At 41.9% G+C, this 26,267-nt stretch overlaps 4 protein-coding genes across 9 annotated transcripts; 1 reads left to right on the top strand and 3 right to left on the bottom strand.

Annotated features, from left to right (window-relative positions):
• Positions 1 to 309: 309 nt before the first annotated feature.
• On the bottom strand, positions 310 to 3,680 carry hpf1 (histone PARylation factor 1). 2 transcript variants are annotated; one of them, XM_014026891.1, is made up of 8 exons: positions 3,578 to 3,680; positions 2,730 to 2,913; positions 2,205 to 2,391; positions 2,011 to 2,109; positions 1,744 to 1,897; positions 1,241 to 1,328; positions 962 to 1,134; positions 310 to 659 (listed from the first exon to the last, which is right to left on the bottom strand). In XM_014026891.1, the coding sequence occupies exons 1-8, from the start codon at positions 3,614 to 3,616 to the stop codon at positions 525 to 527; spliced, it is 1,059 nt and encodes a 352-aa protein (XP_013882345.1). In that variant the 5' UTR covers positions 3,617 to 3,680; the 3' UTR covers positions 310 to 524. The 2 variants fall into 2 exon arrangements, with proteins under 2 accessions (XP_013882345.1, XP_013882346.1); XM_014026892.1 differs by lacking the exon at positions 3,578 to 3,680 and having other exon boundaries at positions 2,205 to 2,362; positions 2,730 to 2,907.
• Positions 3,681 to 4,212: 532 nt separating this feature from the next.
• On the top strand, positions 4,213 to 13,889 carry ppp2r2ca (protein phosphatase 2, regulatory subunit B, gamma a). Of its 2 annotated transcripts, none has more exons than XM_014026886.1 (10): positions 4,213 to 4,459; positions 5,034 to 5,227; positions 6,109 to 6,206; positions 6,316 to 6,499; positions 7,203 to 7,315; positions 7,550 to 7,727; positions 8,625 to 8,789; positions 8,909 to 9,078; positions 10,200 to 10,291; positions 10,461 to 13,889. In XM_014026886.1, the coding sequence occupies exons 2-10, from the start codon at positions 5,164 to 5,166 to the stop codon at positions 10,750 to 10,752; spliced, it is 1,356 nt and encodes a 451-aa protein (XP_013882340.1). In that variant the 5' UTR covers positions 4,213 to 4,459; positions 5,034 to 5,163; the 3' UTR covers positions 10,753 to 13,889. The 2 variants fall into 2 exon arrangements, with proteins under 2 accessions (XP_013882340.1, XP_013882341.1); XM_014026887.1 differs by having other exon boundaries at positions 4,213 to 4,463.
• A 445-nt stretch (positions 13,890 to 14,334) lies between these two features.
• Positions 14,335 to 23,082, bottom strand: wfs1a (Wolfram syndrome 1a (wolframin)). 3 transcript variants are annotated; one of them, XM_014026882.1, is made up of 12 exons: positions 22,609 to 23,082; positions 21,678 to 22,043; positions 20,730 to 20,809; positions 19,771 to 19,915; positions 19,523 to 19,696; positions 18,313 to 18,390; positions 18,093 to 18,232; positions 17,878 to 17,997; positions 17,541 to 17,786; positions 16,316 to 16,594; positions 15,933 to 16,096; positions 14,335 to 15,816 (listed from the first exon to the last, which is right to left on the bottom strand). In XM_014026882.1, exons 2-12 carry the CDS (start codon positions 22,036 to 22,038, stop codon positions 14,637 to 14,639), a joined length of 2,967 nt encoding a protein of 988 aa, XP_013882336.1. In that variant the 5' UTR covers positions 22,039 to 22,043; positions 22,609 to 23,082; the 3' UTR covers positions 14,335 to 14,636. The 3 variants fall into 3 exon arrangements, with proteins under 3 accessions (XP_013882336.1, XP_013882337.1, XP_013882338.1); XM_014026883.1 differs by lacking the exon at positions 22,609 to 23,082 and having other exon boundaries at positions 20,730 to 20,974; positions 21,678 to 21,760; XM_014026884.1 differs by lacking the exon at positions 22,609 to 23,082 and having other exon boundaries at positions 20,730 to 20,968; positions 21,678 to 21,698.
• Positions 23,083 to 23,191: 109 nt separating this feature from the next.
• On the bottom strand, positions 23,192 to 26,188 carry LOC106531116 (zinc finger protein OZF). 2 transcript variants are annotated; one of them, XM_014026889.1, is made up of 3 exons: positions 25,837 to 26,188; positions 24,619 to 24,747; positions 23,192 to 24,522 (listed from the first exon to the last, which is right to left on the bottom strand). In XM_014026889.1, exons 2-3 carry the CDS (start codon positions 24,739 to 24,741, stop codon positions 23,551 to 23,553), a joined length of 1,095 nt encoding a protein of 364 aa, XP_013882343.1. In that variant the 5' UTR covers positions 24,742 to 24,747; positions 25,837 to 26,188; the 3' UTR covers positions 23,192 to 23,550. The 2 variants fall into 2 exon arrangements, with proteins under 2 accessions (XP_013882343.1, XP_013882342.1); XM_014026888.1 differs by having other exon boundaries at positions 23,192 to 24,747; positions 25,837 to 26,187.
• Positions 26,189 to 26,267: the final 79 nt, after the last annotated feature.

Genomic DNA, 26,267 nt, shown 5'->3' with positions numbered 1-26,267 from the left:
TTGATGCCCACAATCTTTATAAAATAACATTATTTTCATACATACAACACTAACAATGTTAGGGTTAGGTTTACGTAATGCAATATTTCTCCAAATTGGTCTGGTTTTCTTCACTAAGTTGTAGCTTTTATGGAAGCTGACTTCCATAGTTCAAAACCATAATATTTTAGAGACGTAATAGAGGATTTATTATTGATAAACTATTTTAACAAAAGTAACAGCATCACTTGAAGTTTTATGTTAAAAGTTGGGGTAGATTATACATAATTACTGCGCTTAACTGCATAAAAAATGTAGAGTGCCAAAAACTAATTTGTAAAAATATAAAAATGCTTTATTACACATCTAGCTTTTACAAACAACGTACCACTGAAACAGTTCCATAAGTGACAGCAGCAACAAAACCACCAAAAACATTAACAAAGACAAACAGAAATTTAAAACACATGGTGGGAAAGCTTATAAGAACCAGAAATAAAACTTTTGGAGGGACTACTTCAGTCTTTTTTTTTTTTACTTTTCTTTTATTGCGCACAGAGTTGGTCCAGGTTGTCATGGCTGCGACAGGAGAGGTGGGCCTCCAAAATTTCACCAAACAAACTTCTTTTCAGCAAGCTGTAGGCCATGGGCAGAAGCTGCTTGATAACCTTGTGAAAGTACTGCAAGAGAGAAGAAACAAAAGATTAACAAGGTTAGGATGCTAGCAAGAAAATAAACAAGTGCCAATTCAATCTCAACCATTTGGGCTTGTCAGCACCAGAAACCATCATAAATCTATTGTTTACCAAGTCAAAGGGATGTAAAGCTAACCAATCCTTTAGTTCTAAAAATAAGTGAATGACCCTTAAAAATTCTAATAAAGTAGGGCTGCAGATTTTTTTTCCTTATGTCACTGTGCCATTATGTAAATACTCTTAACCAGAAGTCAAACTATTACCACATGCCACTTTTAAATACTCACATGAGATCCGTAACAGAAGAGATCTATTCCTAGCTCATAGCCCATTCCATAGTCGCACTCGTCATTAGCGAACTGAACAAACGTGATCATCTCCTGGATCGGTCCAAAGGCTTTGACACGCTCTTCATCACTTCGTGCTTCGGCGATGGCTTTACAGATCTTCTTGAGACCAGCTAGGAGAGACGGAAATAAACTTATTTAAATAAGCTCAAACATAGGAATGAAACTAAGAATCGTATGGAGTAAAACAGGACAACAGTAGAGGATATTTGAGCTCACCATCTGTTTCTGGTAGTTCTCTGTATCCTACATCATTCTTGTCAACAGGCACAACAATACCTGAACCGTGGAATGTTTTGGTTACCACCTATGATGGGATATAAGGGAATTATTATTATTATTAAGTATAAACGGTTAAAATTATAAAATGTTTTATACATTCTGAAAGAGAGCTACAAAAGTGATGTGAGGACAGAGGCAAAGAATTAGAGGTAAAAAAATTGACAAAGTTTTCTAAATCCAGCAAACTGAAAGTAATGCTCATGTCCTTTTTACATATAATGACTCATCTTGCCATGGATTAAAAACCCTTAACATTTTTTTTTCTTTGCAAATAAAGTCAGTGGCACATGAAGGAAACAGACTGTCTCTGATGCATTGCAACAAAATAGAAATGGATGTTCATGTGTAAAGTGAGATACAAAGGTAAACTCCTGACACATTTGTTTGGAGGATAATCAGACGGGTCCATAAAGAGTCTTACATGTTACATTGTACGTTACCTTTTTCTCCCGCTGCTTCATGCTTTTGGTCTTCTGCTCCAAGGAAAAGCCAAGACTCTCAGCCTTCTCTCGAAGCTTCACCTCCAAGCTTTTCCAAGCCTCTCCTTCTGCTCCTTTACTGCTCCTCTCCTTCTTCTTCCTCAGCAGGTATAGACTGATGGAGAAAAAATGGAGGAAGATTACCATTCACTGCCAAGCAGCTAGAACATGATCACAATAAATATAAAAATAAAAACATATGACAAAGAAAAGGGAGTTAAAACTCACTAGACAGCTGCAAAGAGGTTATCGCCCATCTGTGTAATCGAGTAGCCCTTCTTTGCTTCATTTTCACCAACAAATGAAGGAAGCGAGTCAGGCGTGTCCCTGGCAGATATTAGGAAACAATTTGATTAAAAAGAAGCATAATAACAGCCACACATCACCAGTCTGACACTAAACATTACAACACTGCGTGATACCTGTAGTAGCCCATGTGATGCTGGCTGGCCTCACTCCCAGTAAGGACAGTCTGAAACTCCGGGGGGTCGTAGAAAAACCTCCAGTGAAGGTGAAAGTTGGGCTGAGGAGTCTTGGCGTTTTTGTGAGCTCCTGCCAGAAGGTCAAAAGGTCCAACAAGCTGCAAACCGAGGGTGTCTTTTAGAGCTCCTGCGCAGGTTCATACAGGTAAAATCAGCACAAAAAACACTGACAGTAGTGTTCAATATTAGTGGGTTTATATTTGAAATTTGATATACACATCAACGTATCAGTAATAAATAAAAACAAATAAAGAATCGCATGCCTCCTTAAATGCATCAACTTTATAAAATATATATATTTTCCATTTGATTAAGTCCACGCCTTTAAGGTTTCTGCTGGCTAAGAATAATTAAAGCTGATTGGATCCATTTCATTTCTTGTTTCATAAAGTTGATAAAGAAACCTCTTTAAACTCCAGATGAAGCTTTTTGTGCTGCTAGCGTTGCACTTCAGCACGAACATACCACAAGGGTTGTCAGGACAGAGCTCCTCGCAGAAATCCCAAAAGTGGTACAGATCTTCTGGCATGGGAAGCCTGTACAGTTGCACCAACTCATCGCGTTGCTCTTTGTTCACTCTGGACAACGGCACAGGTTTGCTTTCCTCGGGCCGGGCTTTCTTCACGTCTCCGTTGACCGAGTCCGAGTCCTGATAAAATAAGACGAAGAAGAAACAAACACAACCAGATTAGTTAACACATTCCAGTGCAGATCAACCTGTTAAATAAACTAATTTGTACTTCGGATGTATATTCCTAGTGATACGCTCTACTTTACACGATATCCTCTATAAAAATCAACTCAAAAGATATTTTTATTTGTCAGAAGGTATTTTCAAGGCGACTATTTATTACATAATGCACCTGTGTTTATGACAGAGCACCATCAAATAGGGTAAAGAGGGACTTCCTGCACTCAGTATGTGCTGCAAAACCTAAAAACAACATTATAATTAGCTGAAACAAGCAACCTAATAGCTAAAAACACGAATAAATGAATATGTTTTCCTGCTGTTGAACAACAAGAAGTTTGTCTATCACTACTTTACAATGGTTAGTGTATGTTTTGTAAAAACAATTCAAAGCTTTAGTGTGACTGAGGGACATGTTTTGCAGGTCGGTGGTAATAAAGCTGCTGCCATGTTGTCGCCTCACCACTCACTCATCGGATCAAACACTTCTGCCCATTTTCCTTTCTCACATGTTGCCTAAATGTGATACCGAGACAAGCTGCATGTCCCGGACAATTAAACCCCTATTCTATACAGATGTACCTTAAAATCAGCAAAAGCGCTTAGAGGAGGGTAATATTACCTGAATTACTTTGGATTTTCTTTTTGCGCGCCCTGTCATTTTTTCCTCTCGTCTTCAGGTCGGTGTCTTCTTCTACGGTTTAATAATGGCAGCAACCGGGTTGGTATGAACTCAGGGGCGCACTCTAGAAGTCAGAGTGTGTTATTACACCTTTCACTTAAAACTATGCCAGTCTGTCCTGGGATTGCCCATAAACATTCATTAATTCATCTCTTCTTTCAAGTAGTTCAGTTCTGATCAAGACGGAATAAAACCATAAAAGTTAAAATGCAAAATGATATAAATTAAAACTCGTAAAAATAGAGTTTAGATTTAACAAAGGATGCAATTTAATATTGTACAAACAAATTAACCACTAGAGTTATTTTATTACTTCATAGTAGTATTTGTTTTATTCCTATCCTTGTAACCCTGCACAATTGAAAGCCCAGCTCTTTTGTTTACCACAAATATTGAATAGTATTGCTGCAGCACTATGTTAAAAAATCATCCACCAGACCTCACGTCTCTCTTCATTGAATGGCTCCCTCTGCTGGTCTCCACCTCTCCCCACCACCTGCAGTGGGTGGACCCACCAGTGACAGCTGTGCTGTGATTGGTTGCTCCAAGAGGAGGCTGCCATGACACAGTGGATGCTGCACAGAATCCCATCCTCAGCATCAGCAGCCAGCCGTCCTCCATCCTTCTCGCTGTCCCTCTCTCTTTCTCTTTTTTCCCTCCTCCCTTTTTGCCTCACCTCCTCATCCCACCTCCCTTGCTCTGTATTTTTCCTCTTCTTGCTTCCCTTCCTCTGACGGACACACCAGGGCCTTGCTCGAGCACACTGCAGCAGAGGGACGTGTACAAACAGCAGCAGCAGCAGCAGCAGCAGCAGGCGGACTGGTAGGTGAGCTGAGGCCTGTTCCCCCTCCCTACCTTCCTGCAGCAGAGGGAAGACGCCGCGTTCTCCTCTGATCTTCGTCAAGGACTATCTATCTGAGCAGTGTGTGTTTGTATTTGTGTGTGTATGAAAGAAGGAGGGCAGGGAGGACTACCACACCCTTAGATCATTGACTATAACATTGGGATCATTTTACAGAATGAATATTGAGGTTGTTTTCATTTTCTCAGTCATCCTGCATTTATGTCTGTATGTGTGGATTCATTTTCCCTGCTTGAGCTGTTTGTTGTCTTGTTTCCATTCCACAGTGCAGAGATTCATTCAGCACTGACTAGGCCTTCTCAACACATGTGTCTTTGCTAAAAAAGGAAATGAAATGTGTCATTAGGGGAACGTCATTTCGCAAATTGAGCGACAGCTCTGATTTTTTGCTTCCCTCATTAGGCTCTTCATCTACTGCACACCTAATTCAATTCCTTTTTTTCCCTTTTTCCTCCATCCTTGTCCCTCATCGCATGCCTTCCTTCCTTGCATTTCTTTTTCTTCCTTCCCTGACGGTCAATTTTTTCCCACCAGGATGCCTTGCTTCAGGCCGCTACGGTAGGCCCTAGCAGCATGGGCGGAGACTGGGCGGGAAGAGAAATTACAGATTGGACCCTTCCCCTCAGAACGGGAGCGGTGACGGGTAACCCTCCTTCAGCTTCAGATGGGCGAGGACGCCGAGAGCCCCAAAGTCAACCACACCTTCCTGCGAGACTACGTCACCGAAGGTGAGTCAGTCCTGTTTGCGTGGATTCAAAATCATATATGATGCATAATTTCACAGAAAAATATGATATGATGCGATGTGATGTGATAGGATGCAATAGGATATGATACGATAAAATATGATACAATACGATACGATACGATACGATGCAATATGTTTCAGTACGATACAATACAATACAGTGCAGCATGATACAATATGTAATACAATACGATGTGATGCAATGCAACACAGCAATGATAGATTGATATGATGTATCATACATGGTATATTACAACACAATGTAATAAGATATATTATGTTGTAACAGGGATGATGGTACAGGGGTGAGAGCTGTCGCCTCACAGCATAAATGTTGCAGTTTCTCCTCCTGGCCTTTCTGTGTGGAGTTTGCATGTTCTCCCCATGCATGTGTGGGTTTTCTCCAGGCACTTGTTTTCTCCCTCACATCCAAAACATGCATGTTAGGTTCATTTGTAACTCTAAATTGCCCCTAGGTGTGAGTGGTTGTGTGTCTCCTTTTGTCTCTACGTTACCATGTGATGGACTTGGTCACTTATATAGTTTCTGAGGAAGTCTCAAACCCACCTCGTGAACATTATAGCGCTGCATTTTGACAGCTGCACAGGAGTTTTTATCCGACAAAAAACATCCAAGGGAAATGTCGAGGTCTAAAGATTATTTTTATTTCAAACGTGCAATCCAGTAGGATAAACTAAGTTTTCATAAACTGGCCTTTCAAAACACAGCCACATGACTCACTGTTCACTTGGTCACTAACAGTAACCTACCTGTGTTCAAATTTCTCCCTTTCAAACTGCATTTATTTATTCCCACCATCACCCTGCCTAATTGCTTCCCATTTTTCTCTCGTCCTCCCAGCTGATGTCATCTCTACAGTGGAGTTCAACCAGACAGGGGACCTGCTGGCCACAGGCGATAAAGGTGGCCGAGTGGTCATCTTCCAAAGAGAGACAGAGGTCAGGTTAACTTGAAACCAGCAGAACTCTCTGTGCCCGGCTCGGTTTTTATCATGTACCCATACACACAGTGAAAAGGTTGTCACCGAATGCTGTTCACTTCCTTTAGTCTAAAGGTGAGTCTGAGGAGACAGGGGAGACAGGGGACTCCGGAGAGTACAATGTCTACAGCACGTTCCAGAGCCACGAGCCGGACTTTGACTACCTGAAGAGTCTGGAGATAGAGGAGAAAATCAACAAGATCAGATGGCTGCCGCAGCAGAATGCAGCACATTTCCTGCTCTCCACCAACGGTGAGGAGCTCAATCTCTAACATTAGAGCCTTATTGGGTTCCAACAGGATTTATTTTCAAATGACCCTGGGAAAGGACTTGGTAACTTTTATTAAACTTTAATGCCACCTGGCTCTAACTTCTACAACACCCTGCTCACGTTTAATACTAAAAATGTTCTCAAACTGGCAAAGCATGAATCAGATATTAAAGAAATGTAACCCAGTTTAAAAAAAGGCAATAGTTCAATTGATAACACTTATCAAAACTAAAAATGTGGGTCCACTTAAAGTGATAGTTCTAAAGATGTGAAGTGGGGTTCTGTGGAGAGGTTATAAGCAGCTCTTTGAGTATAATCCCAACCAAACAGATGAGATGGTGACCAGTTTGAGATCTGATCTATGAAAATAACTCTGCGGTCCAAAACTGAAGATAATTTAAAGGTTTATATATTAGTGTTTGTGTGATCTATGATGAAATGTTTGTGATTGTATGAAGATAGCAACAGTCTATTTTGGTTTCGCTCAGACTAGCTGTTAGCTCACCAGTCCTTCAGAATTTAAATCCCGTTTCTCCAAAATGAGGCCATTCAAAGAGCTATCTACAACAGGCAAGACATTAATTTCAAAGGATTTTGGCAGTAGTTGTAAGAGCTGTTTGTTCTGTAAGTTTTGCCTGAAGTGAAACAACTTTTCTGATGCAAATTTCTGGACGTTTGTCACAGATAAGACCATCAAACTGTGGAAGGTGAGTGAGAGAGACAAGAGACCAGAAGGATACAACCTGAAAGATGAGGAGGGACGACTTAAGGACATTTCCACCATCACTTCTCTGAATGTAAACACACAGACCTGCACACACAGTAACACACTTTAATAATGTTCAGTCATCTATGTGTCAAGGTCACATTCAGGGATTCAAATCCTGAGCTCTGTTCTTTGTGTGATCGCTGACTCTCTTGTCCTCTCACATCTTTTATCTGTTTGTGTCACTTGATTACTTTTTTTAACTTCTGGTAAAGTTTCATACTGTCTTAATTCTTAAGTCTTACACATTTCTTTTGAATCCAAGGTGCCAGTGCTAAAACCAACAGATTTGATGGTGGAGGTTCGTCCCAGGCGGGTGTTTGCAAATGGCCACACGTACCACATCAATTCCATCTCCGTCAACAGCGATGGGGAAACCTACCTGTCTGCTGATGACCTTCGCATTAATATGTGGCATCTGGACATCACAGACCGCAGCTTCAGTATCCTTTCCATTCATGATTTATGGGTTTATCCCACAATGTAAATTTAAACACAAGGTCAAAGACATCCGATTCCCTTTGATTTGTAAATGATGCTTTATCTCTTTTTTGAAGGAATGTTCTCAGAGATTGTTAAAATGTAAATTCCCAAAGCTGCACCAAAGACCTAATAGTTTTTTGTTGCTTTTCTTGGAGGTGGTGGTGGAAGGGGCGGGGGTGGGGTTCAGTCAGAAAAGAAAAAATCATTAAAAAGAAAAAAGTAATTGCAATAAGAGAATGAAATAGAAACATCACATTCATGTCAGGAGTCCATTTCTTTTATTGGTAAATGTAATCAATCATGTTTCTTCCTAGTTTAGATTGACAATTTGCCAAGAATGTGTGTTGAGTAATGCTCAACTATTCCAACACTATATTATAGCTCATTATCAGTTAAATTGACAAATTAAACTATACACATTTATGTATAACCCTTCAAAATAGTTTCATTGCTTATCTGAGATACTCCTCTATCCATGCAAACTATGAAGACACAAAGTTAGATTTCCGTTCTGACCCAGAGCGTTTTCAGCCCAGACTGCAGCGTGTTGTACTGGCTGTCTTTGGTGTTTTCCAATTTAAGTGGAAGCTGACCTAGAAAGTCTGAGGCATCTGTGGAGTAGTTTGAATAATTCACTTCCTACTAAACCACACAGGACTGCTGCAACACAAATAGAACAAAGTGAGGAACAGAGTGAGTGTTTGTGTCAAGGGGCAGTCTGGTTGGTTGTGATTTGAGGTTAAGATAAAAAAAAAATACTTTCCTCCAAAATTCCTGTAAAAACACAAAAATTCATGAATGCTAATTTGATTTTTACACTTTTGCGATTTATGTTCCTTGATGGAGCTTCTTCACAGACATTGTAGACATCAAACCGGCCAACATGGAGGACCTGACGGAGGTGATAACAGCAGCAGAGTTTCACCCTCAGCACTGCCACCTGTTTGTGTACAGCAGCAGCAAGGGGACCCTGCGCCTCTGTGACATGAGAGCCTCGGCCCTCTGCGACAGGCACACCAAACGTGAGCGTGGCGTTCCCGTGTGTAGTGCGCAGTCGAACACGACACACTCCAGTCTAAAAAAAGCATGTCAGTGTATTTTATTTGAATAAATGATACCTTTTGGCTCTGTGTTGAATTAGTTTTCGAGGAGCCTGAAGATCCGGGGAGCCGTTCCTTTTTCTCAGAGATTATTTCCTCTGTGTCGGACGTTAAGTTCAGCCACAGTGGACGCTACCTGCTGACAAGAGATTACCTCACCGCCAAGGTGTGGGACCTGAATATGGACAAAGGCCCGGTTGAAACCTACCAAGTAAGACAGCCCAACCTTTTTAAGTTAGACTTTGAAGCAAAAATATGTTGTCATTTGTGACAAAGTTGAGACATTGTGTGAAATATGAATACCAAAAGAATTGCATACCCATATTTTAAAACATGTTCATACTTTTATTTTCATTGATGGTGCTGTTCACATGAGTAATTGTCTTGTGAACAGGGGGAGTTTGAAGAAATTTATTTAGTCATTTAGAAACTGATTTTAGAAGCACCACACCATATTCATAGTTTTCCTTTTTAACTATTGGTTCTTATAATCTGTTGTTTGACTATTGTTATGTCTTGATTAAAATAGATTTAGATACATGCCCGAAACACCATCACAACACATAATAAACCGTTAATAAAAACATTAGGAGAGCATTGCTGTTCATAGTGTCTGCAATTCAGCGGTGGGCCTGTAGTGGGCGTACCAGGCACTGAAGACCCGTGTATTTATGGACCTGGTCTTCCGGTTTGCATTCAGCGTTGGTTTCCTGCCTGAACAGACAGCATTAAACCAGCGTTCACTCCAGTAACTGGTGTTGTACGGTCCATTCTCTTCGCATTTTAATCTATTCAACATTCATGTGGTTTCGTAACGATTTCAGTTAATGAACACTAAATTTTCTTACAGTGCCTTTCCAGATGTGTAGGCACTAATGCACCCCTACGCCACCAGAGAGGCAGCCTTCTGCACTGTGTGCTAATAACAGGCTGGATAATCACATTCTTTCAAAAATAATGTAAATTTACAGTTTTACATTTTGCTTCAGTCTATTTAACAAGTTTTAGCTCAGACAAGAAAAAGAAAAAAAAATGCTTTTCAGTAGGAAATATTGCTCCAACTTTGTGTTGCTGACATCAAATTCAAAATGAGTTTGAATTCGTTTAAACATTTGACATTTTTTCTTTACTCTATTATGAAATTTGCAAATTATTGCATTCTGTTTTGACACATTGTTGCAGACCTTTCAGAATTGGTCTTGTATGAACTTACATGTAATTCGCGTGACGGGGAAGTGTCAGAAAGAAGATTAGCTTAACATGAAGCCAGGACAAACATGGTGATGTGGATCATCCCTGATTATAACATGGACTTGTCTGCTCCATCTTTAGGTCCATGAGTACCTGAGGAGTAAGCTGTGTGCCCTTTATGAGAATGACTGTATCTTTGACAAGTTTGAATGTGTCTGGAACAGCTCAGACAGGTGAGTGGTGAAAAGAAACAACGTACAGTTTATCCAAAGCAAACAAACTGCTCGTTGCTGCTTCCTGCTATCCTCTTAATTCCCCACCTTAGCCAACATTTAGCATTTAAATCGATGCCGGAGACGAGCTTTGCAGGCATCAGATCAATTCTCTCGTTCTCTCCTCCAGTGTGATCATGACGGGGGCATACAACAGCTTCTTCCGGATGTTCGACAGGGAGACGGGCCGCGGCGTGACCCTGGAGGCCTGGCGGGAAAGCAGCAAGCCTCGGGCCGTGCTGCGGACCCGGCGGGTGTACACGGGGGGCAAGCGGCGCCGTGGCGATGTGGGTGTCGACAGCCTGGACTTCTCTAAGAAGATCCTGCACATGGCCTGGCACCCGTCCGAGAACATCATTGCCATCGCGGCCACCAACAACCTGTACATCTTCCAGGATCGGGTCAACGCCGAGGGGCAGTGACCGGAGCGGGAACACAAACACGTGGTGCTTTTATCAAAACCGTCACAAAAACACAAACTTGAATATATTTGAATGTTTTAAGCGAGGCTTGAGGAACAAGTCACACCTTAAAGAGATTTGGCCTTTGGAAGATGGATTAGTTGAATTTGAAAGACTAATAATTTATCCGATCACGAAGGAAGAAAAATTTTTTTCACACTGAGATGGACTGATATGTCCAGTGCCATCAGGACTTGTATTTGTTGCACTCCCACTTTTTGAAGATGTTTGTGTAATTCTTCTGTCACAGAGGCAGGGAACGAGGTGCAGGGACGCCTCTCCATCTGCAGTGACTCAGAGCTGTTAATCCCACCATGTTGCACCACTCACTACTCATTGCACACAAAGCAGGAAGTGCTCGGTACCATTGGAGGCTACAGATCATATGGCTCATGAGACGTCTGGACAAACCGACCTCTCATTTCCATCAAGGCATTTATAAGGTGGATTAGTGTCAGGTGTAAATCTTCTCACAACATCCATTCACCCTTTCTGTCAAGTGACAGCAGCTGCTGAACCACTCTTTTAAGAGCAGTGCTCTTTGAGAACGCCCCGTAACCTTTGCCCTATTCGCTTAGGAAAAGAAGCACCAACAACAACAGCGACACAGTGTTTATGCTTTAAAACGTGAGATTTTCTTCTACTCGTACCAGAAACATCTACACACTTTTTACAGTAAGTTGTAAATATTCTGTGCTCCATTTTTTTAAAAGAGTTTTCGGTTCCTTGAAACTAACAGGTTTTGTTGCGCCAGATTACTTTTACAAATGGGTTCTGTAATTCACAATTTATTAGGTATTTATCTGTAGCAATACACGGAAAGCTGTTGGAAGGGAGGGCAGAGTGAATTGTATATACAGTATATATCACAACACTTAGGTCCTGATTCACTAAAACTACGTAGCGGCTAAGTTTAGCTCCAACTCTTGCATCTTTTCAATCTCAGCATTGCATTTTCAAAACAAGTAGCGCTAGTTCTACCACAGCGCAAACACAACCTTTTATCATCATAATTATATCTTTTTATTTTCACTTAATACATTTTAAAATATATATTCACCCTCAAACTGGTAGTTGACCATGTTAGAGGTGCATTGAAGATACAGTAGGTCTTATTTGGAGAATTATTTACCTTGGGTTCTGCTTTTAAGCTTCTGGATGGGAAACACTTTCTGTTGAAATGTCCTGCAGTTATAAAATTCAAATCAGAATGTAAAACAGTAATTACAGGGTTTTATGCACATATTTGACCATTTATTTTTAACACAACAATGTCTGACACATTGCTGGAAAGGAAGATGAACTACGCTATACTTTTCCTCACATACCTGCAATCTTTCAGTAAAGGCAGCAGTGCAGCAGATTGCTCCTCTTTTATTTACCGAATGGGTTTCATCTAAAAAAATGCACACATTAAACCTCTGTTAACTGCTGCTCAGAGAGGCAATATTTAGTTGGCAGCACACTTTGAGGCACACAGCTCTCTTTGCAAGAGCTCTTCTGTATTTAGACGTCTGCACCTGAGAAACTCCCGCAAAAGCTGCAAACATCTTTAGTGAGTCAGAACCTAAATGTTTTTTTTGTCAAAGCCTTTTCCTCTACAAACTCTGCGTAACTACACGTTGCAGAGAAGGCAGAGTGTTTTGAGTTCAAATCTAGGCTGATTGGTGTTAAAATAATGGAACTGCTAATACAATGAGTCTTGTTCATTTTCTAATAAGCACATTTTGATAAGGGATCTCGCAATTGCAAAAAAAATATATAAACTTGCACATTGTTTTTAAAACGAGACACCCTGATTCAGCTTATCAGAGATGTAATGTTTGTGTCTGTAGAGTGTTTGAGGGTCAGAGGTGATTGTAAGTGCAATAGCTCATTATGTATACATTGCTAAAAGATCTGTTCCGTCCAGACAATAATAATAATGTGAATTTAACATTCTGTGTCACATGCTGTAATTGTCATACCATATACCTCATAACGCTACATGCTAATCATGTACTACAGTAAGACAATAACCGTGCTAGACTGAACTCTAAATTCTGGGATGCTTTGATCTTAAAACAATAGTTTCAATCTTAAGAAACAAGTTTTGTGTAAGGGTCATGAATGTAGCTTTTGTCTTACCTGTTGTAAATAAGTCTATTTAATTCTGACCACATTGATGAGCCAATGAGGCCAAGACCAGAGTGATGTCATCTTAAAACAACTCAACTTCCAACAATTTTGCAAATGCTATTCATGTTTTATAAACTTCATTGTTTTAATAACATTAAAAACAACACTTCCTGCAGGAAAATTAATCTCTTTCTCTCCAAACTGAGGTCAGTCAAAAAGCTATCTACAACAGGTAAGATATTGATTGTTCTCAACTTTTTAAGAACAATTATGAAAAAAAAAAAATTAACTATTGCTTTAAGTGATCAGGTGGTCTAATTCAATCGTTCCCAAAGTTGAAGTCAGGATCCCACTGTGGGTTATTAAAAAAACAATTGTGGGTTCTCAAATAAACTCTAGAAATCAAAATACAAAATGATTGTATGCTCGAATCTGTATAATTTGGGGTTGCCTCTGCCAATGCTACTTTGTGGGTCAGAAGCTTAAAAGTTTGGAGGAATCTCTGTGCACATTTATCAAACTTTGAAATTTGATGGATCACTTTTATTTTCTTAATACAAACTTTTAAGACACTGAACTTCCATCAAACATTCCCCACTTGTCTGTTTTCTCCTCAGCCAGCTTTTTATGTTGCAATTGGCCAATTGGTTTAACATAATCTGACCCAAATGTAAAAAAACAAACAAACATGTTCACAGAGTGACACCCCTACTTCAGCATCATGTGGCGCTCAGCCCTCCAGTGGTGAATATCAGCTGTAAATGCATCATCCTCACCACCACCACCACCACACACAGCTGGTGGAGGATCTGTGTTCAGGATCACAGCAGCTGCAGCAGCATGTTGTCATTATTCAAAGCTAACTGTGTGTATATCTATCATACTTTAAAAAAAGTCTAAATGCAATTCTAAATGTATAAAAACTTTACTCAAGTGAGATGAATGAAAGGAATGTGCATTAATAAAATAATATAAAAATACGACAGAAATACTTTGGACTTTTATTATCAATCTGTGGTGTGATTACTGGATCCATAATCTCATATTCATGGAGCACGCCGACCACATTGCTGGGCAGATTTCCAAGCCCCTAAAGGACCCTTGATGAAGAAGTGGTCCAGTGTTCCATGAACATGATGGAATCCACATTGTTCCTCTTAAATCTGAGGTCTACTGGGTCATGCTTTGTAAGATCTATTCAGAGCTGCTGAAGAAAATAGTCTGATCGATGGTCAGACCTCAGAAAGTCATTTGAAATGTTTTAAGTGAATGATTTGACTGAACTGCAAAAGTTTATAAGTTGTAGATCTATATCCTCTGATTGCTTTTAAAAGGTTTGATTAAAATTTGTCATTCTGACATTTGAGTCTTGACGTGAACACCAATAAAAAAAACCTTAGATACAAAAGACAGCTGCTGCACAAACACAAGATAAGTTTCTTTAATGTAAATAATTATTGGTAACATTTCCAGCGGAAGTCAGCATTAACATTAACAAGTCTGACCATCTGACCAAAATAGAAAACTTTTGTAAATTTGTAAGCTCATAAATAACCAAGAAAAAATGTCCAAACACAAGTACATTATGTCCACACGTATTAGGACTATTTGTAAACCAAACTTTGAATAAAATTTGTAATAAAATATTCACACCAGAAAAAGGTCATTTATTCTGAAGAAATTCACTCATAATCAGTTCAAATCTCTGGACATTTTTCTTGATGTTCTCAGGCGGCGATGTTTGCAGATAGAAACGGTGAAAAGAAAAAATCAAAAGCAAACTCCAGGGCTCTCATTGTGGTGCGCCTCCAGTTTCTCTCTATTTTCACCTGCCGACCTCCGCTCAGCGTGGATGACGCACAGTCCAGACAGTGGATCGCTTTGAGTTCAAAGGCGGGAGCTTTTGATCCCAAACGACCCTCCAGCTTAGTGCTAAACTCCACAACGTTTCCAGGTCTCAGATTTAGCAGAACTTGTCTAAATTCGTGGCTGGCCACCAGGATCAGATCCCTGGCTGCGTCGTCTGTTTGTGCACTTCCATCGCGCACGACCCCCACCGTCACCTCAAATCTGTAGCTGTCGAAACGCTTGACGTGGCAGGAGTGTTTGGCCAGAGCCTTAACCTGACACAGCTCTTCCTCCTCTTGCATTCGAAGCAGCATAGGCATAGAAACGGACGAACCGTTTGCTTCTGCAGCTGTTAGGTTTGCAAACGTGATGTTCTTTGGCTCGCATTTCGGATACGTTTCACCATACAAGCAGCGCAGCCAATCGCCCATGAACACCGGCAAAATGTTGATGACGGACTGCGGTCCGTTCTCTGTCTCGGCTATACGGACGCTTTTGAACTGACCCACCCATGTGACCCTGTGCCCGTGCAGGTGGCTGCAGAAGATCTGCGTCTGGGCCATGCCTTTGGCTTCCCATGCAGGCGGCCCGCAAGCCTGGCTGTACTGATCCCAGGTCAGGGTGGAGTTGTACACCTTCTGCCCCTCGGCGTGGTACACGTAAACCGAGAACAGCAGGATCACCATGGAGATGCAGAGCAGGATGAATTTGACCGGACCCCAGTGCATAAAAGAGCGGAACACGTCCAGGATGGACATGCTGTAGCGCGTCCAGAGCCGCAGAGTGACAGGGATGGCGCAGATGGCCAAGGTGACGATCATCTTGGTCAGCTCCAGGTCGAGGAACCACTTAAAGAGCTGGATGAAGAGCATGGCCGCGAGGCCAAAGGCCAGAACGGGCAGGGCGAACAGGAAGAGAAAGTACGCCACGCAGGTGCGTAATAGTCCCACGGCGGAGGAGTTTTGGAGGAGGACCGCTGAGAATTCACACCACATGAAACAGACGAGGTACGGAATCAGGAAGCAGTAAGTTCCGCTGAAACCACGGGTTCTTGCCATGCTGAGGGATGAGAAGGAAACATTGAAGGACTGCAACTTCACATAAAGGACAGGCTGAACAGATCACAAATTCATTCTGAAACAATGAGGTAAAACCGGACTGTTACATCTGCTCACCTGAAGAACAGGTAGAAGAGGTAAACATAGAGGAGACAGGGGAGACTGAGCTTCAGGACCACAGATTCTCCAAGCGGCAGCGTGGTGAAGGTGCGTCCTAGGAAACGAAGCATTGTCATGTCCTCTGGCAGTAACTGGGTCAGGTACAACAGACCAGATGCTACCTGAGCAGAAACAAGTGCAAAGATATTTTACAGCACCTCAACAGCACTGTTTTATTCATATTCACATCACAATCATATTTTGTTAAATACTTAAATGTCTTAACTTTATGCTGTCGTGTGCAAGACAGCAAAGCAATTACATGATTGCTTGTCTTGAGACTGAATGATAATAATGAAAGACAAAACTAAGAGTAAAAGGAAACCCAGTTAGTTATCCACCTCTATGAACAAGGCTCTGCGTGCGTACGCTGCAGCAGCTGGGCTGAGGCTGTGGTAGCTGACAGCAGTAAAGAAGATGGCCACCGTGGAAAGCTCAGAGCACGGAATCCACTTCTTGTCAGCCACCGGGAAGGAGAAGATGACGAAAAAGACAGAAATCATAAAATAGACATATTGCTCCAGGTTGTTCCAGCCAAAGTTGGTCTCTGCTTGCTCCACGTCAAGGCCCGGTTCGAAATGTGTCAGTAGAGACGTCAGTGCCCGGAAGTTCTCCCAGGTCTGGAAAATAAAAAGAAAATGGTTCTTCAGTTAGAGCATACCAGAAACAGGTTTGACCTTGACGCAATTGATAAAAGAGAACAAGAAGTAAAAAGAAAAAATACCTACATAGCAAAATTTGTCTGGCCCAGTTCTGACTCAAACAATACAATACATGACCCAGATACTACAAAAATGATGGGACTTTGGTGGCCTAGGTGTGGTTTGCCAGAGATGGTCCATGCATGGTCCAGCACGACATAAACCAAACCACACCCAGGTCAGTTGTGGCACAGACAGACTCTGACCACGTAAAGCAAACCACATCTGGCCCAGTTGTGGCATGCCTTCTTAAAAACAGTGCCATCTTTATCAGACTTGGTCCACAAATGCAGTTGACTGTACCAGCAGTCAGCCATCAGTACCAGCTTGACACCAGATCTGGCCCACACCTGTCTGCTATGTGGGTATACAAGAAAAAAGTAATGCCAAGTCAGCATTGCTAACACGTTCTCACTACCAACTCGTCAACATATTGACGCTTGGTCAGGGACCGTCTGCGTCCAGTTTTGATGTGTCAGGTACCCCCGCGCGTCAGTCCTTGCCGCCCACGGCTTTTCTGGGTTGCGACACTTAGGGGTCTTTGGGTTGAGGGGTCTGTGGATATAATATGAGGGATCAGGATTAATGGTTAATTTTAGGCACTGGGATCAGGGAAAGGCTGTATAAGGCTAATAGGAGTTAAATTTTGGGTCTAGGATGGTTAGTTTTGCGCATTTCCTACTCTTGAAAAAAATATGAAAACACGCTTGTCCTCCTCCACCTCATCTCGTAAAAAACTGACGCACGGGGGTTACCTGGCATGTCAAAACTGGACGCAAAAGGCTACCTGACCAAGCGTCAATATGTTGACGAGTTGGGAGTGAGAATGCGTTGGCATTGCAGGAAACCTAAAGGAACCAGAAACCTTGCTGCTATGGAAAATTCTCAGCGTGCAGATGATCATGGAGATGAAGGAGAGGTAGAAGACGAGCAGGGGGATGACAAAAGCAAACAGGTCAATGGTCAGGTTACTGATGATGAAGAAGAAGATGAGAGCGTTGACGTGCTGCGTGGGGATGATGGTGCTCAGCCACATGACGCCAGCCCTCGACGCCCAATCCACCAGGCGTTCCTTCATCGCGATGACCGCATGCAGCGGGTACTGCAGCATCTGAGGAACATGGGCAGATGGGAACCAAATAATAATCAGATGAATTGTGTAAACAGATAAGAGTCTCCACACAACATCTGTATGTGAATACCATCAAGCGGGACTTCATGGCACCGGTCTGCTTGGTGTCCAGCATCATCCCACTGCAACCAAAACTCCACGAATGCTTCAACACCTTCTTGGTTCCTTTTGAAACTCCCTCCGTCCCGTGCTTTAAAACAGATCCACACGCTCACACCTACACGTAACTGCCAAAACTGTTCTGGAGATCAGTTGTTTTCATATTAGGTAACTGGGTATTCATACCTTATTGACACGCTCAGACAGAGCAGGACTCTCAGGTTTGGGTGAGAACTGGCTGTCCTTTGGAGAAACAGGTGAGACGATGCCTTGTGCATAATTCTTTGTTATCTCAACAAAGTCATCCAAGTCCACCAGCTGATTGGCTGTAAGAGCAGAAAACTGGTGATTTAAAACAAAACAAAAAGGTTCTTTAATTTTTTTGCTTCTGTTTTTTTATACCCACAGTCTTTGTTGACCATGCACTCCAACACTTTCTGGGTTTGGCCTGAGGTTGGAACCGGAATCTTGCTTGCCATGCTCCCTGATGGTGAGAAATGACAACAACAAAAGCCATTGCCATAGATTTTTAAGGCAGCTGCAAATGTTGAAATCACAATTTGGAATATTGGTATTGGTAAATGGGGATGGATAAGACCCCATGTGAGTGAGTGCCTCCTAGTGGGCCTATTACTCTCCTCAAAGAGACACTGAGCTTCTTTCTAATCAAACCTTCACGTCCCGCCAATGAAGGACACCTGCTTAGAAACACAGTGTTCTGAGATTCTCGAGATCCATAAAAGGTTCCCCAAGAATTATTTTCCTTTGAGTGCTCAGAGCCGGGCATTGGCCTAAGCAGTGCAAAGAGGTCTCTAATCCAATGCCACAGGCATCACACAGACCATTGTCATGGAATCCCACCTCCATTTTTTGGAGATTGAGCAGATTGTGCCCAATTAGGACCCCACCAAGTGTACTTAAAGTTTTCCTTGTCAGGGCAATGAGAGCTTTCCTTAACCTAAAATTTGGGCCATTTATCAGTTCCCGTGCCTGTTTACAGTCCATCTACCTCCAGCGAATTGAGTGTCGACATCTAATCCAGGCCTGTAGGGCAGTCCTACAGACTGTTGTTGAGATACCTACAACAGGCTCTGGTCTTTGGAAGTGGGCCTGACTGCCAGCTTTTGCATGGTAGTCAGCTCTCTTTTTACCTTAAATGCCAGTATGTCCTGGTACCCATTTAACAGTAACACTGTTATCTCTCCCTAGTTGGTTGACTGCTTCGGCACACTCTGAAGCCAATAATGATGTAAAGTGTGGCCCTCGGAGAGCTCTAATAGCATCTTGGCCATCTGTTAGGATGAATATTTCCTTCTGTGTACACTGAAGGTCATTGAGAGATGCCAGATTCTAGTGTGCTGTGAGTCAGATAGGCTTTTCCACCTAACAGACTGGTGTAACCTCACCGTGCTGGATGCAGCCTCCCCTAAGATGTATAAATCTAGTGGAGTCAGGTCCAGTAGGACCTCCATGGCTGCCGTGGGTGTTGTTCTGATGAAACGTGTGATGCTCAGGCAGGGCCATACTTTGGGTGAGCATCGCATGGCCTGCTGGAGCATCAGGGAGTATAGTAAAACATCCTGCTCCTCATGTGTGCTGCAGTATCTGCCTCCTACCCGGCGCTGTGTTGACCTGGTCGACATTTTGCAGCATCTCAGACACAGCCACCTTCTTCTTCCTGTCCGGGTTCAGCTTCCAGTACATCATCATGGCTGCTTTCCGCACGGCCAGCTCAAACCTGCTCTCTGTCGACAACATGCGCACGTCGGCCTCATTCTCCGAAGTGATTCCTGGGGAGGAAGGCGGCGGACGGTTACTGAACTGCAAACACAAAGACGCTAGCGACGAGGTTTTTAACACGAACCTTTCTTCTGGATCCAGCAGCGCTGAAGGAGTTTCGCTGCGGTCTTTCGTCCCTGTTTGGCCGCTTTAATCAGCCAGTTAACGGCGAGGCGGTTGTTAACTTCTGCGTCCTTCTTTTCAGCGAGAATCAAGAAGTGCTGGCCCAGCTGAAAGGTGAGAGGGTGGATTAATGTGTGTCTTCAACTGGACAAAAGCCTCCAGCTCAGAACTGTGTGGAATTATCGATAAGCTCTCATGACTCACGGTGTTTTTGACCAGAACCTAAGACAAATCCAGCTCTCTTTAAATTTCCTTCTTTTCTTCTTATGTAGACAAAAAAAACTACAAAGTCCATAATTCTTTGGGGCAGGGGACTGTCAGGGTTCCTGTCCTGGCTAACTAACAGGGGCAGCTGAGGCCTCAGGGTTCACATTCCCACACAGTTATTAACAAACGTCTCCTCTTTCTTGCAACAGATTCTGTCCTGGAAACTTTTACAAAAATAAAATGATTCGTCGTTTATTAATGTACTGCCACATTAACATGTAGGTACACTCTGAAACAGGCTTGTGTTGTGACACATGAGACGTCACTGGAAGACCAAGCCTAATGTACTCTGCAGCTGTGTTGACTGATGTGATAGAGCTTTCACTCACACAAACACACACTTATTAAAATCAAAACTTGTAGCTTGAAAATGTGACTGAAAAATCAGAGGTGGCACGTCTTAATTACAAGTTAAACCGGAGAGAATATGTAATCATTTTTGGGACAAATTCAGCACATGCTCTTTTTTTAAAATGATTTCTTAATGTGCTAGAATACAATGTATTACACCGGAATCCTTTGGGATCAGCTTTCAAGCTGCAGAAAATAGAACCGCACCAAGACTGAGTCAGCCAGCAGGACTGACAACGATGCCAGGAGGCAGTCTGTGCATGCATGTTTATGTTTGTTTGTGTGTGTGTGTGTGTTACTCACCCGTGTCTGAGCTCTGGCATCCCCAGATCCGGCCTTCTCCTCCAGCTGCTCCACACTCAGCTCCTCCTCTGGTTCTTCGTCTGACAAGAGATCAAAAAGAGTGAACATCTCAGCCGGTCCTCCCTGGGTTAGAACCTGTGGGATCCGTCTTTCTTATTTCGAGGCAGCGCCGCTCGAGTATTCCTTCACGTCCTGAAGTTGCGTCCAAAAAGTGATCAACTCCCACCAGACGCATTTTCCTGCAACTTGAGCGCAGCAAGAAGTCAGAGGCTGAGAAGACGTGAGAGTGTGTGAATTTTAAACACGCCTGCCTCGTTGTAAAGGCTTTCTGTGGTGTAACTCTGGAGCTGAAGTTATGGCCTGCTACAGTGTCACACAAATTCTTATCAATTACACCAACCTTTTTTATGTAAACTATGTAGGTGTCTCTGAAATATATTATCAGCTAAAAATGATCAATATTACACACAAACATCTTAGTATTTCTACATTTAGAACCATATACATGAGAAATTCAACATGATGGCTGCTCTGTGAGCCACTGAGCAGCTGTCTGTGATTGGCCAGAATGCTCACAAAGGTTAACGTGCTGATGAAAGACATGCAAACCATGTTGAGCCAAAATCATTTATTAATTAATCCATTGGAAATTCTTGTGTTGCATACATTTAGACCTATGTGCAACAAAACCTGTCATAAATAAGGGCTATCAAGATGCATTCAAGTCAATCTACAATGTCTAATAAAGACCCATTATTACTAGAATAAATGCATATTGCCTGTCACCTTTCAGGTCAGAGATTTAAATTTAAACAATCTTATACTGAGAAATAAAATTCCCAGAAAATTCCAAATGAGAACCCAGTTGGCTGAAAGAAATATCCTCACGCTGCAACTCTTGGAATAAAGTTCATCAACTCAATACAACAGCAACAAAGATATCCTCACCATCCTCTTCATCGTGGGCATCCTCCTCCTCTGCTTTCCTGAGCCTCTCCTGCACGATCACCCGCTTGGCTACAGAAGCAAAGGTGCGCTTTGTGGGAGCAGCTGCAGCTGGAGGGAGGACAGAACCGGGCTGAAGGTCAGAGCCTGAAGCTGCTGGTGTGGAGGAGGCAGGAGACGTGGAGCGTGGAGGTGACGAGGACTCCACTGGTTGTCCGGGGTTTGCTGAAGCTGTTGATTTGTCCTGCTGAGTCTGCGCAGCACAGGGGTCACTGGAGACAGGTGGAGAAGAGGGGCCCTTCAGGACAGAGCTTGACCCTGAGGAGCTGATGATGGTGGGTGTGGACAGGAGCTTTTTCTCCATTTTTCCTAAAATATATATATATTTCATATAAATCAGAGTAAACCAGGAGCCCTAATTAGAAAGCCGAGTTACAATAAATCAACAAGTTATAATTAAACACAAGCTTTTTATATTCACTTTAACTGTGTGCTTTATTTTTAAAAAAGGACCTTTCATTATTTTTTTAAAAAAGAAAAAAGGGCTCACACAGGCCTTAGTGTTTTAATTTAGTTAAAGCATAAACTATAAAATGTTTTTCTGGTTTTATTTACATAGACAGTCTTTTCTTCTCTCCTAAAATATATATAAAAAACAATAAATGTAACAATTTAATTTTAAATGCCGTATCTAAAACTCATATGTAATGCCATCTTTATTTCAGGCTTCTAAGGTCCTCGCTTTCCTTAAAAGTCCCACGCAGAGAACTGGAAGTGGCCCCATTGCCATGAGTTGACCACAATCCTACTAGTTTTCTGACTCTGATTCGATTTTATTTAGGAACATAAATGGCTTTTTTTTTTGACGGTGAAAGTTGCAGACCCCTGCCCAAAACCATGCAGTGCTTAGAAGCTTGTGACAAAGAAACCTTACCTTCAAATGAAATCACAGGGTTTTATCCAGTAAATCTCCTAAGAAAGCAGTTCTTTCGGACTTATAGCTCAATTTCCATGTTTAGTCCACACAAGAGGCCTTCACGAAACCAGAGACCCTCGCTCCCTCACTGCCACAGTCGAACTCTGGTCTATAAACAACACAACGCGATCATAACCCGCCTTCCTAAAATAGGATCTCAGTCATAGTGAGAGATAAATGCCTGTCAGGACATGAAATTGTCTTATTGGTAATTAACTTGTGCTTTCTTTTTTAAACTTCATGCAAAAATGTCCAGTCCTATTTTGTTATATTTATATCACAGTACGGCCTCTTTCTTTATAACTATTAGTGATTAATGTCTGACTGGACTGCTTTTTGTTTTTTATCAGCGGCTGAAGTTTACAGCAAAAGTTATTCTTTGTAAGGTTCCAGGTCAGACACCTAATCAGCCTGACTCTCTCTCTCGTGTGGCACCAGATCTGACAAAGGAGACGTTGAGGAAGGCTATAAATACTCAAATGCATAAATACAATCCCAATTGCAGAACAAATAATCTGTAAATAAGAACAGATTCCAATGATTTGCAGATTACAGAAATCCATTTTTTATTTAGAATGTCACATAGTAAGCATACTAAATGCTTAAAAAAGGATAATATTAAATTAAGAAAAAAACGTGGACAGGTGCAACAAATGGCTGTAAAGTCAATGTTTTGGAAAGGCTATAACGTAGCAGATCACGTACAGCAAGGATGTGTTAACAGGCTAATACTATTATTAAAAACAAATAGCATATTTTCTTACTCTCCTAACTTGAAATAAACAGTGTGCTACATGTGTCAAAAACCGGTTTAATATTGTAATATAAATGTACACTAACACCCCTAAACGTCTCATTGTCCACAGTTAGTGTTTTCTCTCTTAGGTGGACTATTGTGTTTTAAGAATCATTGCAAACGAGTGCTTTGTTTTCTGTGTGGGTCTTCATGTGTGTGTTTAAATTTCCCTTTTGGTTGAACTGTCGTCCACAAACACGACAAGCAAACGGCTTGTCTCCCGTGTGGATTCTGGCGTGCCGGTTCAGGTCCGTCCTTTGGCTAAACTGCCGCTCGCAGACGTCACAAGCGAACGGTTTCTGTCCCGTGTGGATTCTAATGTGTATGTTTAAACTTCCCCTTTGGCTGAACTTTCGCTCGCAGAAATCACAGGTGAAGGGTTTCTGTCCTGTGTGGATTCTCATGTGTCGGTTTAAATGGGCCTTCCCGCTGCACCTCTGCCCACAAACATCACAAACAAACGGCTGATCTCCTGTGTGGATTCTCGTGTGTGCGTCTAACCTGGACTTGTAGCTGAACCGTCGTTCACAAACATCGCAAACAAATGTTTTTTGTCCTGTGTGGATCCTTTTGTGTGTGTTTAGATCTGTTTTTCTGGTGAAGTTTTCATCGCAGTCGTCACAACTAAACGATTTCTGCGCTACCTGGAGTCTCTGTTGTGACTCCACATCAAAACTCTTTTTAACCAAAGAACTTGAAGCCTTTACTCCTGAATGACTGCTCATGTGTTTCTGAAGAGACTGAACGTGGAGGAACTGTTTACCACACTCAGAACAGCTGAACGATTTGTTTACACCCAACTCAGGAGACTTGCTCTCCTTCCAGTCTTCATCACTGTCTTCAGGTATTGGCTCAAAATCCGAAAGTCCTTTCAGCCCAGAGTCAGAATGGTTCTCATCCTCTTCATCTTCACAACAGTCGCTAACTTCAGTCTCTGAAGAGCTGGAATCATCAAGATGAGAATTCAGACTTGGGTTCCTGGTAGTTTCTCCTCCTCCACTGTCTGCTTCACCAGTCGTTGCTTCCATCTGGTCAGCTGAGCTGCTGGTTGAAAGATCTCCGTCTTCCATTTGGTGCTGAAGAAGAGGCGAGAGCAGAGGTTTTTCATCATAGTCACTCTTCAAAGAAACTGTGGTGAATGAAAACTTAGTGGCGTCAGCCTCCTCCTTCACATCGAGCTGCCGTCCTTCCAGACTGGTCCACGGTTCCTCCTCTTCCTCCTTTACGATGATGAGCTCTGGCTCCTGCAGGTCGACGCCAGGCCTCCATTCTTCAGGCGATTCTTTTTTAATCATCGTCCTCTGATGATTACACGGACAAACATGCACAATAAGGACAATGTTAACTTTATATTCACACAAACATCACTTGCATTATTACTAGTAGGGCTGCCACGATTAGTCGATTAATCGACGACTAATCGATTATTAAAATAATCTATGACTAATTTAAAAATCGATTAATTGTTTTTTGGTTTTTTTTTTTGTTCTTTACTTAGTTTTTCTCTCCAAACTGCTTTGACACCTTCCACTGCCACATCTGCCTTTCTGTCCTTGACACACATGCACAGTAGTGGTAACTGGGGTAGGCCGTGGACGTCACAAGACTTTATACAGACAGGCTCTGGTATCATGGCTACCTGACAACAGAGCTCAAAGTGTGGGATCTTTTTAAGAAAATGAAAGAGAAGAACCTGCCTTCCACAGCTATATATATATTAGCATATAGCTAAAATTTAATGATGGTTATATAACAGCAGCTGCATTCTGGCGCGATAAGCTCTATGTTTTATATTCAATTACCGTATGATCTGATTAGTCGACTAATCGAAAAATAATCGTGATTAGACTATAAAAATAATCGTATGTGGCAGCTCTAATTACTAGCGGTGTAACAAGATCCCACATGACATCACAAGTGCCATTTAACGCATACGCATTAGTAACCAATTAGAACAAGCTGTATTAATTTGTTTATATCTTGTTTAATTACCTATCCGTTCAATTCAATTATAATTCAAACACAGTTACTTTAACAAAAATATTATTAAGATTATCACATGGTCAAGCCTTGATTGAGCCATAATAAATCGTTAAGAGATTTAATCATGTAACCATTGGCATTTTAGTTGTATTTTCCATCAAAGGTGACAACAGCTAAATACTAACTGCAGCAGATAAACATGTGAGTAAAAAGTGGGTTTGTGTAAATCTGCCATTAGTCCAGATGCTAACAGTCCATTTAGCTGTGTGGTATTTTATTATTATTGTAGCCTAATGGATGCACGGCTCATTTTTGTCACTTAGCAAGCTAAGCTACAAACATAAACATTAGCTACCCGAAAGCTGTCGCTAAACTATATTTACCATCATTAAATAATATATACTAACCTAATCTGTGCAGCCGAACTGTGGGACTGAAAACAGAATATGTAGGACGACGCTCTTTCGCTCATTTTCATTTAAACTCGCTTCCTGTTTAGTCACCGATCTGCGGCCAATCATGTCTGCGGTTGTTCTTTCCACAATGGAAAGAGTGTGTCTCCCGCGGCTGTCTCCAGTCGTTGCTAGATCTGTTCTCTCTACACGTCTGAGTGTGTTCCTCCATCAACATTTTCTATTGACAGTAGCTGAAGAGCGTCGCTGTCACGCCATCGATGCTTTACAGTTCAAAAAAGGAAGTATAAATAATTAAAACTTGCGCTGCTACTCTACTCCTTACGGCTCAGTATGTAGGCGGGGCATATGACTTCCCGGTGCATTCAAGTACAGCTCGTAAAATAAACAAGCAACACTAAAAAGAAGCGTTTATTGCGTTATAA

The sequence above is a fragment of the Austrofundulus limnaeus genome, unplaced genomic scaffold, assembly GCF_001266775.1.
Source record: "Austrofundulus limnaeus strain Quisiro unplaced genomic scaffold, Austrofundulus_limnaeus-1.0 Scaffold598, whole genome shotgun sequence".
Lineage (NCBI taxonomy): Eukaryota > Metazoa > Chordata > Actinopteri > Cyprinodontiformes > Rivulidae > Austrofundulus > Austrofundulus limnaeus.
Note: the sequence above shows the minus strand (reverse complement) of the source record. Positions and strands in the feature narration are given on the sequence as shown.